Raw genomic sequence first — 16,314 nt, 5'->3', positions numbered from 1 at the left:
AAATAAGGAAGTTAAATCTAGTTGATGTGAACCATGGTGTACAGTATAGATAAATAAGGAAGTTAAATCTAGTTGATGTGAACCATGGTGTACAGTATAGATAAATAAGGAAGTTAAATCTAGTTGATGACCCCTGGTGTACAGTATAGATAAATAAGGAAGTTAAATCTAGTTGATGACCCCTGGTGTACAGTATAGACAAATATTTTACCTTTATTTAACTAGGCAAGTCAGTTAAGAACAAATTCTTATTTACAATGACAGCCTAGGAACAGTGGGTTAACTGCCTTGTTCAGGGGCAGAACGACTGATTTTTACCTTGTCAGCTCGGGGATTTGATCTTGCAACCTTTAGGTTACTAGTCCAACACTCTAACCACTAGGCTACGCTGCCGCCCCAAGTTAAATCTAGTTGATTCCTGTGGTACAGTATAGAGAAATAAGGAAGTTAAAAGAGAGAGGAGGAAGACGGAGAAAGAGAGTGGAAGAGAGCAGAATAGAGGGGGAAAGTCAAAATGGAGGAGAAGAGAGTCAAACCATTCATTTCTATCTAAATGACAAGACACCCTCCCCCTCTTCCTCCTCCCCCCTTCCTCCTCCCCCCTTCTTGTGTAAGAAGTGATTGCACGGTGCAGTAACCCCAGAGACAGACAGACAGACCATTGAAATATGACTGATAAGGACAATCAATAACAGGAGAATATTTTGAGTTTTTATCATCATGGCCTTTGAAAAGATCCATTATCAATGAATGAACACACTGCGATGTGTGTGTGTGTGTTTTTGTGTGTAATGAGAAAAAGCAGAAGTAATTCCCCATGATATCTGATATGAGGCAGTGTGCTGCTGAGGGAGGACCAGGTTTAGGCGCCCCGAGCACTCACACGGATTATTCACAACGGTGACAACCATTGGAGTTCAAATTCCTCGTTGTATTCTATACAAATGACAACTGTGATTATAAAATCAGAAAGATCAGAAAATATTCATTTTTATTGTGATTCACATGGTGCTGTAGGTACCAGGTGGCAATTTGACCTGGTGTTCTATGTTGTATTGATGTAGCTACATTACCTCTCTCTACTTCTCTCTCTTCTTGTTGGTGAAGCTACATTACCTCTCTCCACTTCTCTCTCTTCTTGTTGGTGAACCTACATTACCTCTACTTCTCTCTCGTCTTGTTGGTGAACCTACATTACCTCTCTACTTCACTCTCTTCTCGTTGATGTAGCTACATTACCTCTCTCCTCTTGTTGTGACTACATTACCTCTCTCTCTTGTTGTGGCCACATTACCTCTTTCTATCTCCTCTTGTGGCTACATTACCTCTCTCTTGTTGTGGCTACATTACCTCTCTCCACTTGTTGTTGTGACTACATTACCTCTCACCCTCATATTTGTGTGGCTACATTACTCTCCTCTTGATGTGGCTATATTACCTCTCTCCTCTTGTTGTGGCTACATTACCTCTCCTTGTTGATGTGACTATATTACCTCTCTCCACTTGTTGTGGCTACATTACCTCTCTCCTTGTTGATGTGACTATATTACCTCTCTCCACTTGTTGTGGCTACATTACCTCTCCTTGTTGATGTGACTATATTACCTCTCTCCTCTTGTTGTGGCTACATTACCTCTCTCATCTTGTTGATGTGACTACATTAGCTCTCTCTCTCTCCTCTTGTTGTGGCTACATTACCTCTCCCCTTGTTAATGTGACTATATTACCTCTCTCCTCTTGTTGTGGCTACATTACCTCCCTCCCTCTTGTTGTGGCTACATTACCTCCCTCTCTCTTGTTGATGTGATTATATTACCTCTCTCCTCTTGTTGTGGCTACATTACCTCTCCCCTCTTGATGTGGCTACATTACCTCTCTCCGCTTGTTGTGGCTACATTACCCCTCTCCGCTTGTTGTGGCTACATTACCTCTCTCCTCTTGTTGTGGCTATATTACCTCTGTCCACTTGTTGTGGCTACATTACCTCTCTCCGCTTGTTGTGGCTACATTACCTCTCTACGCTTGTTGTGGCTACATTACCTCTATACGCTTGTTGTGGCTACATTACCTCTCTCCGCTTGTTGTGGCTACATTACCTCTCTCCGCTTGTTGTGGCTACATTACCTCTCTCCTCTTGATGTGGCTATATTACCTCTCTCCGCTTGTTGTGGCTACATTACCTCTCTTTCCCCCCTTGTTGATGTGACTATATTACCTCTCTCCTCTTGTTGATGTGGCTACATTACCTCTCTCCGTTTCTTGTGGCTACATTACCTCTCTTTCCCCCCTTGTTGATGTGACTATATTACCTCTCTCCCCTTGTTGATGTGACTACATTACCTCTCTCTCCCCTTGTTGATGTGACTACATTACCTCTCTCCTCTTGTTGTAGCTACATTACCTCTCTCTCCCCTTGTTGATGTGACTATATTACCTCTCTCCTCTTGTTGATGTGGCTACATTACCTCTCTCCGTTTCTTGTGGCTACATTACCTCTCTTTCCCCCCTTGTTGATGTGACTATATTACCTCTCTCCCCTTGTTGATGTGACTACATTACCTCTCTCTCCCCTTGTTGATGTGACTATATTACCTCTCTCCCCTTGTTGATGTGACTACATTACCTCTCTCTCCCCTTGTTGATGTGACTACATTACCTCTCTCCTCTTGTTGTAGCTACATTACCTCTCTCTCCCCTTGTTGATGTGACTATATTACCTCTCTCCTCTTGTTGATGTGGCTACATTACCTCTCTCCGTTTCTTGTGGCTACATTACCTCTCTTTCCCCCCTTGTTGATGTGACTATATTACCTCTCTCCCCTTGTTGATGTGACTACATTACCTCTCTCTCCCCTTGTTGATGTGACTATATTACCTCTCTCCCCTTGTTGATGTGACTACATTACCTCTCTCTCCCCTTGTTGATGTGACTACATTACCTCTCTCCTCTTGTTGTAGCTACATTACCTCTCTCTCCCCTTGTTGATGTGACTACATTACCTCTCTCCTCTTGTTGTAGCTACATTACCTCTCTCTCTCTCCCCTTGTTGATGTGACTACATTACCTCTCTCCTCTTGTTGTAGCTACATTACCTCTCTCTCTCCCCTTGTGGATGTGACTACATTACCTCTCTCCTCTTGTTGTAGTTACAATACCTCTCTCTCTCCCCTTGTTGATGTGACTACATTACCTCTCTCCTCTTGCTGTAGCTACATTACCTCTCTCTCTCTCCCCTTGTTGATGTGACTACATTACCTCTCTCCTCTTGTTGTAGCTACATTACCTCTCTCTCCCCTTGTGGATGTGACTACATTACCTCTCTCCTCTTGTTGTAGCTACATTACCTCTCTACGTCTCACACATCTTTCTCTTTCTACTCCCCATACAGAAGTGTGGTAAGGTTTTTGGGACCAGGGAGTGTGTGAAAGCCTATTTGTCAGGCCCCGTCTCGCAGCAAATTCCTCAATGGGTTGAGAGGAGGAGAGGAGAGGAGGAACGAGAGAAGGGCTGAATGAAAGAAGGAAGACAGCTGTAAACAGGATTACATCATTGCAAGGCCTGGTCCATGAAACCACACACACACACCTTACATGTGTCCTCACCCACACAGGCATTTAACACGCATCACACACACACACACGCAACACACACGGCAGGTCGTCTATTTATGATACTATACCTCTCAGAGGTGACTTTCCCCCTAACCCTAACCCTCCACCCCATACCCTCTACCTCTCCGCCCCTCTAACCCTCCGCCCCATACCCTCTACTTCTCCAAACCTCTACTCCTCCGCCCCATACCCTCTACCTCTCCAACCCTCTACCCCTCCGCCCCATACCCTCTACCTCTCCGCCCCTCTAACCCTCCGCCCCATACCCTCTACCCCTCCACCCCATACCCTCTACCTCTCCAACCCTCTACCCCTCTGCCCCATACCTCTCTAACCCTCCGCCCAATACCCTCTACCTCTCCGCCCCATACCCTCTACCTCTCCGCCCCATACCCTCTACCTCTCCGCCCCAGACCCTCTACCTCTCCGCCCCATACCTCTCTAACCCTCCGCCCCATACCCTCTACCTCTCCGCCCCAGACCCTCTACCTCTCCGCCCCAGACCCTCTACCTCTCCGCCCCATACCCTCTACCTCTCCGCCCCATACCCTCTACCTCTCCGCCCCAGACCCTCTACCTCTCCGCCCCAGACCCTCTACCTCTCCGCCCCAGACCCTCTACCTCTCCGCCCCATACCCTCTACCTCTCCGCCCCAGACCCTCTACCTCTCCGCCCCAGACCCTCTACCTCTCCGCCCCAGACCCTCTACCTCTCCGCCCCAGACCCTCTACCTCTCCGCCCCATACCCTCTACCTCTCCGCCCCAGACCCTCTACCTCTCCGCCCCAGACCCTCTACCTCTCCAACACTCTACCCCATACCCTCTACCCCTCTGCCCCTCTACCCCATACCCTCTACCTCTCCAACCCTCTACCCCATATCCTCTACCCCCTAACCCTCCGCCTCATACCCTATACCTCTCCAACTCTCTAACTCTCTAACCCTCTAATTGTGTATGCGGACAAGAGGCGAGCAAGACAAAACTCACTAATGGTGTTATTCCTCTACAGGACCAGTAACGGTCTTATTCCACTACAGCACCAGTAATGGTGTTATTCCACTACAGGACCCGTCATGGTGTTATTCCACTACAGCACCAGTAATGGTGTTATTCCACTACAGGACCCGTCATGGTGTTATTCCACTACAGCACCAGTAATGGTGTTATTCCACTACAGGTCCAGTAATGGTGTTATTCCACTACAGCACCAGTAATGGTGTTATTCCGCTACAGCACCAGTAATGGTGTTATTCCACTACAGCACCAGTAATGGTGTTATTCCGCTACAGCACCAGTAATGGTGTTATTCCTCTACAGGATCAGTAATGGTGTTATTCCTCTACAGGACCAGTAATGGTCTTATTCCACTACAGCACCAGTAATGGTGTTATTCCACTACAGCATCAGTAATGGTGTTATTCCACTACAGGACCAGTAATGGTGTTATTCCACTACAGGACCAGTAATGGTGTTATTCCACTACAGGACCCACTACAGCACCAGTAATGGTGTTATTCCTCTACAGGACCAGTAATGGTGTTATTCCGCTACAGGACCAGTAATGGTGTTATTCCACTACAGGACCAGTAATGGTGTTATTTCTCTACAGGACCAGTAATGGTGTTATTCCTCTACAGGACCAGTAACGGTCTTATCCCACTACAGCACCAGTAATGGTGTTATTCCACTACAGGACCAGTAATGGTGTTATTCCACTACAGGACCAGTAATGGTGTTATTCCACTACAGCACCAGTAATGGTGTTATTTCTCTACAGGACCAGTAACGGTCTTATTCCACTACAGCACCAGTAATGGTGTTATACCACTACAGCACCAGTAGTGTTATTTCTCTACAGGACCAGTAACGGTCTTATTCCACTACAGCACCAGTAATGGTGTTATACCACTACAGCACCAGTAGTGTTAACACATGTAGTGTTATTCCGCTACAGCACCAGTAATGGTGTTATTCCACTACAGGTCCAGTAATGGTGTTATTCCACTACAGGACCAGTAACGGTCTTATTCCACTACAGCACCAGTAATAGTGTTATTCCACTACAGCACCAGTAATGGTGTTATTCCAGTACAGCACCAGTAATGGTGTTATTCCAGTACAGCACCAGTAATGGTGTTATTCCGCTACAGGACCAGTAATGGTGTTATTCCACTACAGGTCCAGTAATGGTGTTATTCCACTACAGGACCAGTAATGGTGTTATTCCACTACAGGACCCACTACAGCACCAGTAATGGTGTTATTCCACTACAGGACCCACTACAGCACCAGTAATGGTGTTATTCCTCTACAGGACCAGTAATGGTGTTATTCCGCTACAGGACCAGTAATGGTGTTATTCCACTACAGGACCAGTAATGGTGTGTGTTTGTGTGTGGCACAGAGGGCAGCAGACACTTACCTTTTTGTTGTTTTCCTTAATATCCTGAGGATTGAGGGCCTTGTAGTCTCTGGAGAGAACAGAGGAGAGGTCAGAGAGAGAGAGAACAGAGAGGTCAGAGAGAGAGCGAGAACAGAGGAGAGAGAGAGAGAGAGAGAGAGAGAGAGAGAGAGAGAACAGAGAGGTCAGAGAGAGCGAGAACGGAGGAGAGAGAGAGAGAGAGAGAGAGAGAGAGAGAGAGAGAAAGAGATTAGATATGCGCCACATGTAATGGCATTAGAACTGTAACATGCAATTTCACAGCAGCTCAATCAGCTAAACTAATAGAGTGGAAAATACTAGAATAACACAACAATCACACACACACACACAGACACACACACACACAGCTTTGATGCTTTATCTTGTGCTCTCTTCTCTAGATAGATCATTAGGTTTCCCATATGGACTCTTGAGTGTAGGAGTGTGTGTGTGTATAACTCACATGTAATCAGGTCTGAAGTGATGGAGAAGGGCGCAGAATGCCAGGCCGTTCCTCCAGGATGTGGTGAAGTTGGTAATCTTGACTCCGCGGTAATTCTTTGTGACCTCACGGCACCAGGCCAGCAGGGATTGGCTAGCGTTGGGCTTCCCACCAAGCACTGGGCTCGGGATAGGACTGGGCTGTAGAGAGAGGGAGATGGATAGAGAGTGAGAGGGATAGAGAGGGATAGAGAGAGAGAACAATAGCAGGAAGAGGGAGTCATAGTTAGCATTTTGTTCTTCACTTTTGACATTGATTTATAGTGTGTCCTAATTCTTATATGACATTGAATTGTTTCTTTCATGCCAACAATGTTCAACAACAAAGTTCACAATGTCTCATTTATCTTATCCAATTCGTTTTTTTTAAATTAGGGGGCTGGATGGGCACACTGACACACACACACACACACACACACACACACACACACACACACACACACACACACACACACACACACACACACACACACACACACACACACACACACACACACAGAGAGTAATGAGGGGTCAGACTCAAAGCTGTGTATGAGCGTGGATAATGTAAACATTTTATTAATTAGCTCCGCCCTTTGAAGTCTTATCGGAACCCGGCTTAACCAATGGGAGGGTCCCGTAGCCCAGACGCCAAATCCCAACAAATCCACTCCCATCTGTCTGTCTCACCAGAACCAATGGAGCTCTAACTGGTCTAACTTGTTATGAATGGCTGGGGGGGTTGTTATATCAGTCATGTTCATTTGGCTCTGAGTATTCACCCAAACAAAACACGGACACAAATGACACTGGTATATAATCAGTGTTCACTAACCCTGGTCCTGGGGAGATACAGGGCAGTGCAGGCTTTTGCTCTCGCCTAGCACTAAGACACTAGAGTCGATAGAACCTTGATCAGATAAAGCTGGTATCTTCTGATGCAACATTTTTTCAAAGACCTGTTTTTCTACTAAACCAGTCAGACTGACTCATGGATTTCATTTTTATGTCTTTGTGTGCAGTTTGAAGGAAGTTGAATGTCGTTTCTGGAGCCATTGCTAACTAGCATTAGCGGAATGACTGGAAGTCTACAGGAACAGCTAGCATGCTGGCACTATCCCTTTAAGTTCCTAGTGAGATGTCTATCTATGGTGGCTGACAGTGGTAGCAGTCCATCTGGACAGAAACAGGCCTTCATATGGCTGCAGTGGCTGAACTACCCCCTCTATTGGCCAGCCTGGGATATTGCTAGAGCGAGAGAGATGTGGAGGAAGAGAGAGAGAGAGAGAGAGAGAGAAAGGGGTGGAGGACGAGATGGAGGAGAAAGGGAAGAAGGGGAGGGGATTTGAGATGACTGACAAGGGAGAAGTTAGGTGATTATGAGAGCTCTGTATAAACAGACACAAAGAAGGCCTTAGGCCGCGAGAGGGGAGAGGAAGGAAGGAAGGGGGAGGGGGAGAGATGGAGAGAGAGAGAGAAACACACTAAATGAGAACTAAACGTCTCCTAAATTAAAAACTTCTTAGGGCTAGGCCCCTTTTTCACAATTTCCACCTGAATGACGTGTCCAAAGGATATGCTTTGGGCATGTCAGGATATGCATATAATTGGTACCATTGGAAAGAAAACACTTTGAAGTTTGTAAAAATGTTAAAATAATGTAGGAGACAATAACACAATAGATATGGTAGGAGAAAATCCAGAGAAAAACCAACCAGATTTCTTTTGAGAGAGAGACAATGTCCTTACAATGGCAAGTATAAGGGCATACTCAATTCTAGCTCCCAGGATGCAATTCCTATGGCTTCCACAGGGTGTCAGCAGTCTATGTTCAAGGTTCCAGGCTTGTAACTTCCAAAACGAATAAGAAATATCAGTTTTAATACAGGGACACAGTCTTGGAAATTCGTGTTTGCGTGCGCCATGAAGACAAGACACCTGCTAAAATCGGTTTCCTATTGAAAATACTTCTTTCTGTAAGAAATATTATAGTTTGATTACATTTTAGGGTATCTGAGGAGTAAATAGAAACATATTTTGACTCGTTGAAACAAAGTTTAGGGGAAGATTTTCGGATTCCTTTCTCTGCATGTTGAACGAGTGGATTACTCAAATCGATGGCGCCAACTAAACTGACTTTTTGGGATATAAAGAAGGATTTTATCTAACAAAACGACACTACATGTTATAGCTGTGACCCTTTGGATGACAAATCAGAGGAAGATTTTCAAAAAGGAAGTGAATATTTAATCGCTCTTTGTGAATTTATGAAACCTGTGCCGGTGGAAAAATATTTTGATATGGGGCACCGTCCTCAAACAATCGCATGGCATGTTTTCGCTGTAATAGCTACTGTAAATCGGACAGTGCAGTTAGATTAACAAGAATTTAGGCTTTCAACAGATATAATACACTTGTATGTACCTAAGTGTTTAATATCCATAATTTTAATGATTATTATTTGAATTGCGCGCCCTCCAGTTTCACCGGAAGTTGCCCCGCTAAGCGGGACGCCTATCCCTAAGAAGACTTCAGTGTTTCCCAGCATGGCCAGAGGGTTAGGGGGTCCTTCAGCATGGCCAGAGGGTTAGGGGGTCCTTCAGTATGGCCAGAGGGTTAGGGGGTTCTCCAGCATGGCCAGAGGGTTAGGGGGTTCTTCAGCATGGCCAGAGGGTTAGGGGGTTCTTCAGCATGGCCAGAGGGTTAGGGGGTTCTTCGGCATGGCCAGAGGGTTAGGGGGTTCTTCAGCATGGCCAGAGGGTTAGGGGGTCCTTCAGCATGGCCAGAGGGTTAGGGGGTTATTCAGCATGGCCAGAGGGTTAGGGGGTTCTTCAGCATGGCCAGAGGGTTAGGGGGTTCTTCAGCATGGCCAGAGGGTTAGGGGGTTCTTCAGCATGGCCAGAGGGTTAGAGGGTTCTTCAGTGTTCTCCAGCATGGCCAGAGGGTTAGGGGGTTCTTCAGCATGGTCAGAGGGTTCTTCAGCATGGCCAGAGGGTTAGGGGGTTCTTCAGCATGGCCAGAGGGTTAGGGGGTTCTTCAGCATGGCCAGAGGGTTAGGGGGTTCTTCAGCATGGCCAGAGGATTAGGGGGTTCTTCAGCATGGCCAGAGGGTTAGGGGGTTCTTCAGCATGGCCAGAGGGTTAGAGGGTTCTTCAGTGTTTTCCAGCATGGCCAGAGGGTTAGGGGGTTCTTCAGCATGGCCAGAGGATTAGGGGGTTCTCCAGCATGGCCAGAGGATTAGGGGGTTCTTCAGCATGGCCAGAGGGTTAGGGGGTTCTTCAGTGTTCTCCAGCATGGCCAGAGGGTTAGGGGGTTCTTCAGCATGGCCAGAGGGTTAGGGGGTTCTTCAGCATGGCCAGAGGGTTAGGGGGTTCTCCAGCATGGCCAGAGGGTTAGAAGGTCCTTCAGCATGGCCAGAGGATTAGGGGGTTCTCCAGCATGGCCAGAGGGTTAGGGGGTTCTTCAGCATGGCCAGAGGGTTAGGGGGTTCTCCAGCATGGCCAGAGGGTTAGGGGGTTCTTCAGCATGGCCAGAGGGTTAGGGGGTTCTTCAGCATGGCCAGAGGGTTAGGGGGTTCTTCAGCATGGCCAGAGGGTTAGGGGGTTATTCAGCATGGCCAGAGGGTTAGGGGGTTCTTCAGCATGGCCAGAGGGTTAGGGGGTTCTTCAGCATGGCCAGAGGGTTAGGGGGTTCTTCAGCATGGCCAGAGGTTTAGGGGGTTCTTCAGTGTTCTCCAGCATGGCCAGAGGGTTAGGGGGTTCTTCAGCATGGCCAGAGGGTTAGGGGGTTCTTCAGCATGGCCAGAGGGTTAGGGGGTTCTCCAGCATGGCCAGAGGGTTAGGGGGTTCTCCAGTGTTTTCTGTGTAATGCACCTGTGTAATGATCATGCTGTTTAATCAGCTTCTTGATATGCCACACCTGTAAGGTGGATGGATTATCTTGGCAAAGGAGATATGCTCACTAACAGGGATGTAAACAAATTAGTGTACAAAGTTTGAGAGAAATAAGCTTTTTGTGCGTCTTAAACATGTCTGGGATATTTTATTTCAGCTCATGAAACATGATACCAACACTTTACATGTTGTGTTTATATTTTAGTTTATATTTTAGTTTTAGTATTTCGTCTTTGAACACTGGGAAGTATTGAAGGCCTTCAGTTGTACAACTGACTAGGTATCCCCCTGGTCACTTTAACAATGTTGAGATACTGTTTTACCCAGTTCAAAAGTGCCTTCAGAAAGTATTCATACCCCTTGACTTATTACCCATTTTGTCGTGTTACAACCTGAATTCAACATGGGTTAAATAGATGCTCTTCTCATCCATCTACACACAGTACCCCATAATGGCATCACAGTACCCCATGACATCACAGTACCCCATAATGACAAAGAAAAAAACTTATTAGAAATGTTTGCAAATTTATTGAAAATGAAATACAGAAATATCTCATTCACATATGTATTCACACCTCTGAGTCAATAAATGTTAGAATCACCTTTGGCAGTGAATACAGCTGTGAGTCTTTCTGGGTAAGTCTCTAAGAGCTTTCTACACCTGGATTGTGCAACATTTGCCCATTATTCTTCTCAAAATTCTTTAAACTCTGTCAAGTTGGTTGTTGATCATTGCTACACAACTATTTTCAGGTCTTGACATAGATGTTCAAGTAGATTTAAGTCAAAACTGTAACTCGGCCACTCAGGAACATTCACTGTCTTCTTGGTAAGCACTCTGTCAATTAGGTTAGTATTGTGGAGTAACTACAATGTTGTTGATCCATCCTCAGTTCTCTCCTATCACAGCCATTAAACTCTGTAACTGTTTTAAAGTCACCATTGGCCTCATGGCGAAATCGCTGAGCGGTTTCCTTCCTCTCCGGCAACTGATCCTGTATCTTTGCAGTGACTGGGTGTATTGATACACCATCCAAAATGTAATGAATAACTTCACCATGCTCAAAGGGATATTCAATAATTCCACTTTATTGTTTATTGTGTTTAGGCCAGTCAAAAAACATCTACATTTAATCCATTTGAAATTCAGGCTGGAAAACAACAACATTTGGAAAAAGTCAAGGGGTGTGAATACTTTCTGAAGGCACTGTATGTACAGTCGTGGCCAAAAGTTGAGAATGACACAAATATTCATTTCCACAAAGTCTGCTGCTTCAGTGTCTTTAGATATTTTTATCAGATGTTACTATGGAATACTGAAGTATAATTACAAGCATTTCATATGTGTCAAAGGCTTTTATTGACAATTACATAAAGTTGATGCAAAGAGTCAATACTTGCAGTGTTTACCCTGCTTTTTCAAGACCTCTGCAATACGCCCTGGCATGCTGTCAATTAACTTCTGGGCCACATCCTGACTGATGGCAGCCCATTCTTGCATAATCAATGCTTGGAGTTTGTCAGAATTTGTGGGTTTTTGTTTGTCCACCCGCCTCTTGAGGATTGACCACAAGTTCTCAATGGGATTAAGGTCTGGGGAGTTTCCTGGCCACGGACCCAAAATATCGATGTTTTGTTCCCCGAGCCACTTAATTATCACTTTTGCCTTATGGCAAGGTGCTCCATCATGCTGGAAAAGGCATTGCTCGTCACCAAACTGTTCCTGGATGGTTGGGAGAAGTTGCTCTCGGAGGATGTGTTGGTACCATTCTTTATTCATGGCTGTGTTCTTAGGCCAAATTGTGAGTGAGCCCACTCCCTTGGCTGAGAAGCAACCCCACACATGAATGGTCTCAGGATGCTTTACTGTTGGCATGACACAGGACTGATGGTAGCGCTCACCTTGTTTTCTCCAGACAAGCTTTTTTTCCGGATGCCCCAAAAAATCGGAAAGGGGATTCATCAGAGAAAATGACTTTACCCGAAGTCCTCAGCAGTCCAATCCCTGTACCTTTTGCAGAATATCAGTCTGTCCCTGATGTTTTTCCTGGAGAGAAGTGGCTTCTCTGCTGCCCTTCTTGACACCAGGCCATCCTCCAAAAGTCTTTGCCTCACTGTGCGTGCAGATGCACGCACACCTGCCTGGGCCATTCCTGAACAAGCTCTGGACTGGTGGTGCCCCGATCCCGCAGCTGAATCAACTTTAGGAGACGGTCCTGGCGCTTGCTGGACTTTCTTGGGCACCCTGAAGCCTTCTTCACAACAATTAAACCGCTCTCCTTGAAGTTCTTGATGATCCGATAAATGGTTGATTTAGGTGCAATCTTACTGGCAGCAATATCCTTGCCTGTGAAGCCCTTTTTGTGCAAAGCAATGATGACGGCACGTGTTTCCTTGCAGGTAACCATGGTTGACAGAGGAAGAACAATGATTCCAAGCACCACCCTCCTTTTGAAGCTTCCAGTCTGTTATTCGAACTCAATCAGCATGACAGAGTGATCTCCAGCCTTGTCCTCGTCAACACTCACACCTATATTAACGAGAGAATCACTGACATGATGTCAGCTGGTCCTTTTGTGGCAGGGCTGAAATGCAGTGGAAATGTTTTTTTTTGGGATGGCAAAGAGGAACTTTGCAATTAATTGCAATTCATCTGATCACTCTTCATAACATTCTGGAGTATATGCAAACTGCCATCATACAAACTGAGGCAGCAAGACTTTGTGAAAATTAATATTTGTGTCATTCTCAAAACTTTTTGCCACGACTGTACTGTATTATAAACTGGGTGGTTCGAGCCCTGAATGCCGATTAGCTGACAGCAATGGTATATCAGACCGTATTACCACAGGTATTTTTACTTAAAAGAAATAAAAACTTTACCGTTATTTTACCAGGTAAGTTGACTGAGAACACATTCTTATTTACAGCAACGACCTGGGGAATAGTTTCAGGGGATAGGAGGGGGATGAATGAGCCAATTGTAAGCTGGGGATGATTAGGTGGCCGTGATGGTTTGAGGGCCAGATTGGGAATTTAGCCAGGCCACCGGGGTTAACACCCCTACTCTTACGATAAGTGCAATGGGATCTTTAATGACCTCAGAGAGTCAGGACACCCGTTTAACGTCCCATCCGAAAGACGGCACCCTACACAGGGCAGTATTTTTTAGACCAGAGGAAAGAGTGCCTCCTACTGGCCCTCCAACACCACTTCCAGCAGCATCTGGTCTCCCATCCAGGGACTGACCAGGACCAACCCTGCTTAGCTTCAGAAGCAAGCCAGTATGACAAAACATTTATTTTTACTGCTCCAATTACGTTGGTAACCAGTTTATAATAGCAATAAGGCACCTCTGGGGTTTGTGATATATGGCCAATATACCACGGATAAGGGCTGTAATCGTACAAAAGAACAGCCCTTATCCGTGGTATATCGGCCATATACCACACCCCCTCTGGCCTTATTGCTTAATTCTAGTCAAGATTCATCCTATACAACTACTGCTATTCACACCTTTTCTATTCCTATACTGTCCATATTGTCTATACACACCATTCACATACACTATATATACAAAAGTATGTGGACACCCCTTCAAATGAGTGGATTTGGCTATTTCAGCCACACCCGTTGCTGACAGGTGTATGAAATAGAGCACACAACCATGCAATCTCCATAGACAAACATTAGCAGTAGAATGGCCTTACTGAAGAGCTCAGTGACTGTCAACGTGGCACCGTTATTGGATGCCACCTTTCCAACATGTCATTTCGTCAAATTTCTGCCCTGCTAGAACTTCCCCGGTCGACTGTAGGTGCTGTTATTGTGAAGTGGAAATGTCTCGGAGAAACAACGGCTCAATAGCAAAGAGGAAGGCCACACAAGCTCACAGAACGGACCCACCGACTGCTGAAACGCACAGTTGCAACACTCACTACTGAGTTCTAAACTGCCTGTTCGTCGGGAGCTTCATGAAATGGGTTTCCATGGCAGAGCAGCCGCACACAAGCCTAAGATCACCATGTGCAATGCCAAGCGTCGGCTGGAGTGGTGTAAAGCTCGCCGCCATTGAACTCTGGAGCAGTGGAAACGTGTTCTCTGGAGTGATGAACCACGCTTCACCATCTGGCTGTCCCATGGATGGACGAATCTGGGTGGCTGAATGGAAGCAAGTCCCTGCAGCAATGTTCCCACATCTAGTGGAAAGCCTTCCCAGAAGAGTGGAGGCTGTTATAGCAGCAAAGAGAGGACCAGCTCCAGATTTATGCCCAGGATTTTAGAATGATATGTTGGACGAGCAGGTGTCCCCATACTGTTGGTCGTGTAGTTTATCATTCCTAGTGCATCTAGTGTAAATTCTTCCAGTGTATATACACATAGATTGAATGAATTGTTTCCTAAATCAAGTGTTAGGGTCAGAGTTAAGGTTAGGATAAATAGACAGTCTCTTTGAACAGCCACCCAGGACAGATCTAGGGGTCGTCTAGGTGTGAGTCTCCGGTTAGTAGGGATGGGAACGGCCGGGCTTCATGATATCATCACCATACTTAGGTGCCCATTTTATATGCATGACGAATGAATGGTGCTTGTTTAATAAAGTTTAGATCAAAGCTGAATCAATGTCTTGAAAGATCACTAAACGGTGAATTAGTATTCTACACAGCCCTAACATACCGAGTAATAGTACAGCATAACGTCACTGCACGACCAAAAACACCACGTCATTTCTGATGTGGGCTAGACTTCCATGTACAACGTTTAATATGAATTCATATATTCATCCACTTTGTCACATATGCCTTATTTGAATCAAGCATTGAGGACCAGCAGTGAACAGTTTTTTCTTTAACAAAAAAACGCTTAACTTGAGGGGGACTCGAACCCGTGATTCCTGTAACCCAGAGAATCAGAGTTAAGCATCTTAGCGAGGCTGTACGTCACTTGGCAGTGATGTCAATTGTGGTAAATGTCACCTATTTCACTTCTTTTCTACTATGTACCTATTGTACAGACGTCCTTTATTCGGTAAAAGCACATGGATGTGTGTTAAACGGATAAGCAGCAGCTTGTCATATGTGAGAAAACGTGCATTTAGAATTTGTTCAACCTTTAGTAGCTAGTAGCTTAGTCAAGGACCCATCATGCAACATATTGGTAGTTGTGACAGACCAAGTGGAACAAAAGTAAACCTCGACTTTGGATGTTAACAAAATTCCTCTGGTGGACAAGTTGACCCATTTCATGAAACGCTTTGTTGATTTGTGGAGATAAAGTTTAAGATATTTATTAATAGGCTGATGAGGAAGTTGTTACAGGAAATTATCCCTGCCGCCTGGGGAGGTTAGCATAGGGCTAACGAGTGGCATGTTACCTAATGGGACCAGCTACAATGTAGTGAGCGTTCTACCACGTGACACGACGTCAACAACTCAATTGGCTGATGCCTAAACTTGACCTTGACCTTTATCTGACATTGTTAAGTATGACCCCTGACCCCTGTCTGCTGCAGAGGAACAACAGAGAGACAGGAGAAAATTAGTTTGGGGTATACAGTCGCAAGAAAAAGTATGTGAACCCTTTGGAATTACCTGGATTTCTGCATAAATTGTTCATCAAATTTGATCTGCTCTTCATCTAAGTCACAACAATAGACAAACACAGTCTGCTTAAACTAATAACACACCAATTATTGTATTTTTCTCGTCTATATTGAATACATCATTTAAACATTCACAGTGTAGGTTGGAAAAAGTATATGAACACCTAGGCTAATGACTTCTCCAAAAGCTAATTGGAGTCAGGAGTCAGCTAACCTGGAGTCCAATCAATGAGCCGAGATTGGAGATGTTGGTTAGAGTTGCCCTGCAATATAAAAAAAAGTTTATTCACAAGAAGCATTGC

The 16,314-nt window shown here is 45.3% G+C and overlaps 1 protein-coding gene across 1 annotated transcript in view; it reads right to left on the bottom strand.

The window, feature by feature from the left end:
- LOC106592988 (EH domain-binding protein 1) overlaps positions 1-16,314 on the bottom strand; it is a 217,570-nt gene that overhangs the window by 28,177 nt on the left and 173,079 nt on the right. Inside the window, exons 12-13 of the mRNA XM_082972330.1 lie at positions 6,498-6,676; positions 6,035-6,083 (exon numbers count right to left, since the gene is read on the bottom strand). Coding sequence (XP_082828456.1) covers positions 6,035-6,083; positions 6,498-6,676 — 228 coding nt within the window. The remainder of the gene's footprint in view (positions 1-6,034; positions 6,084-6,497; positions 6,677-16,314) is intronic.

The sequence above is a fragment of the Salmo salar genome, unplaced genomic scaffold (assembly GCF_965601325.2).
Source record: "Salmo salar unplaced genomic scaffold, fSalSal1 ptg000648l, whole genome shotgun sequence".
Taxonomy (NCBI): Eukaryota; Metazoa; Chordata; class Actinopteri; order Salmoniformes; family Salmonidae; genus Salmo; species Salmo salar.
Note: the sequence above shows the minus strand (reverse complement) of the source record. Positions and strands in the feature narration are given on the sequence as shown.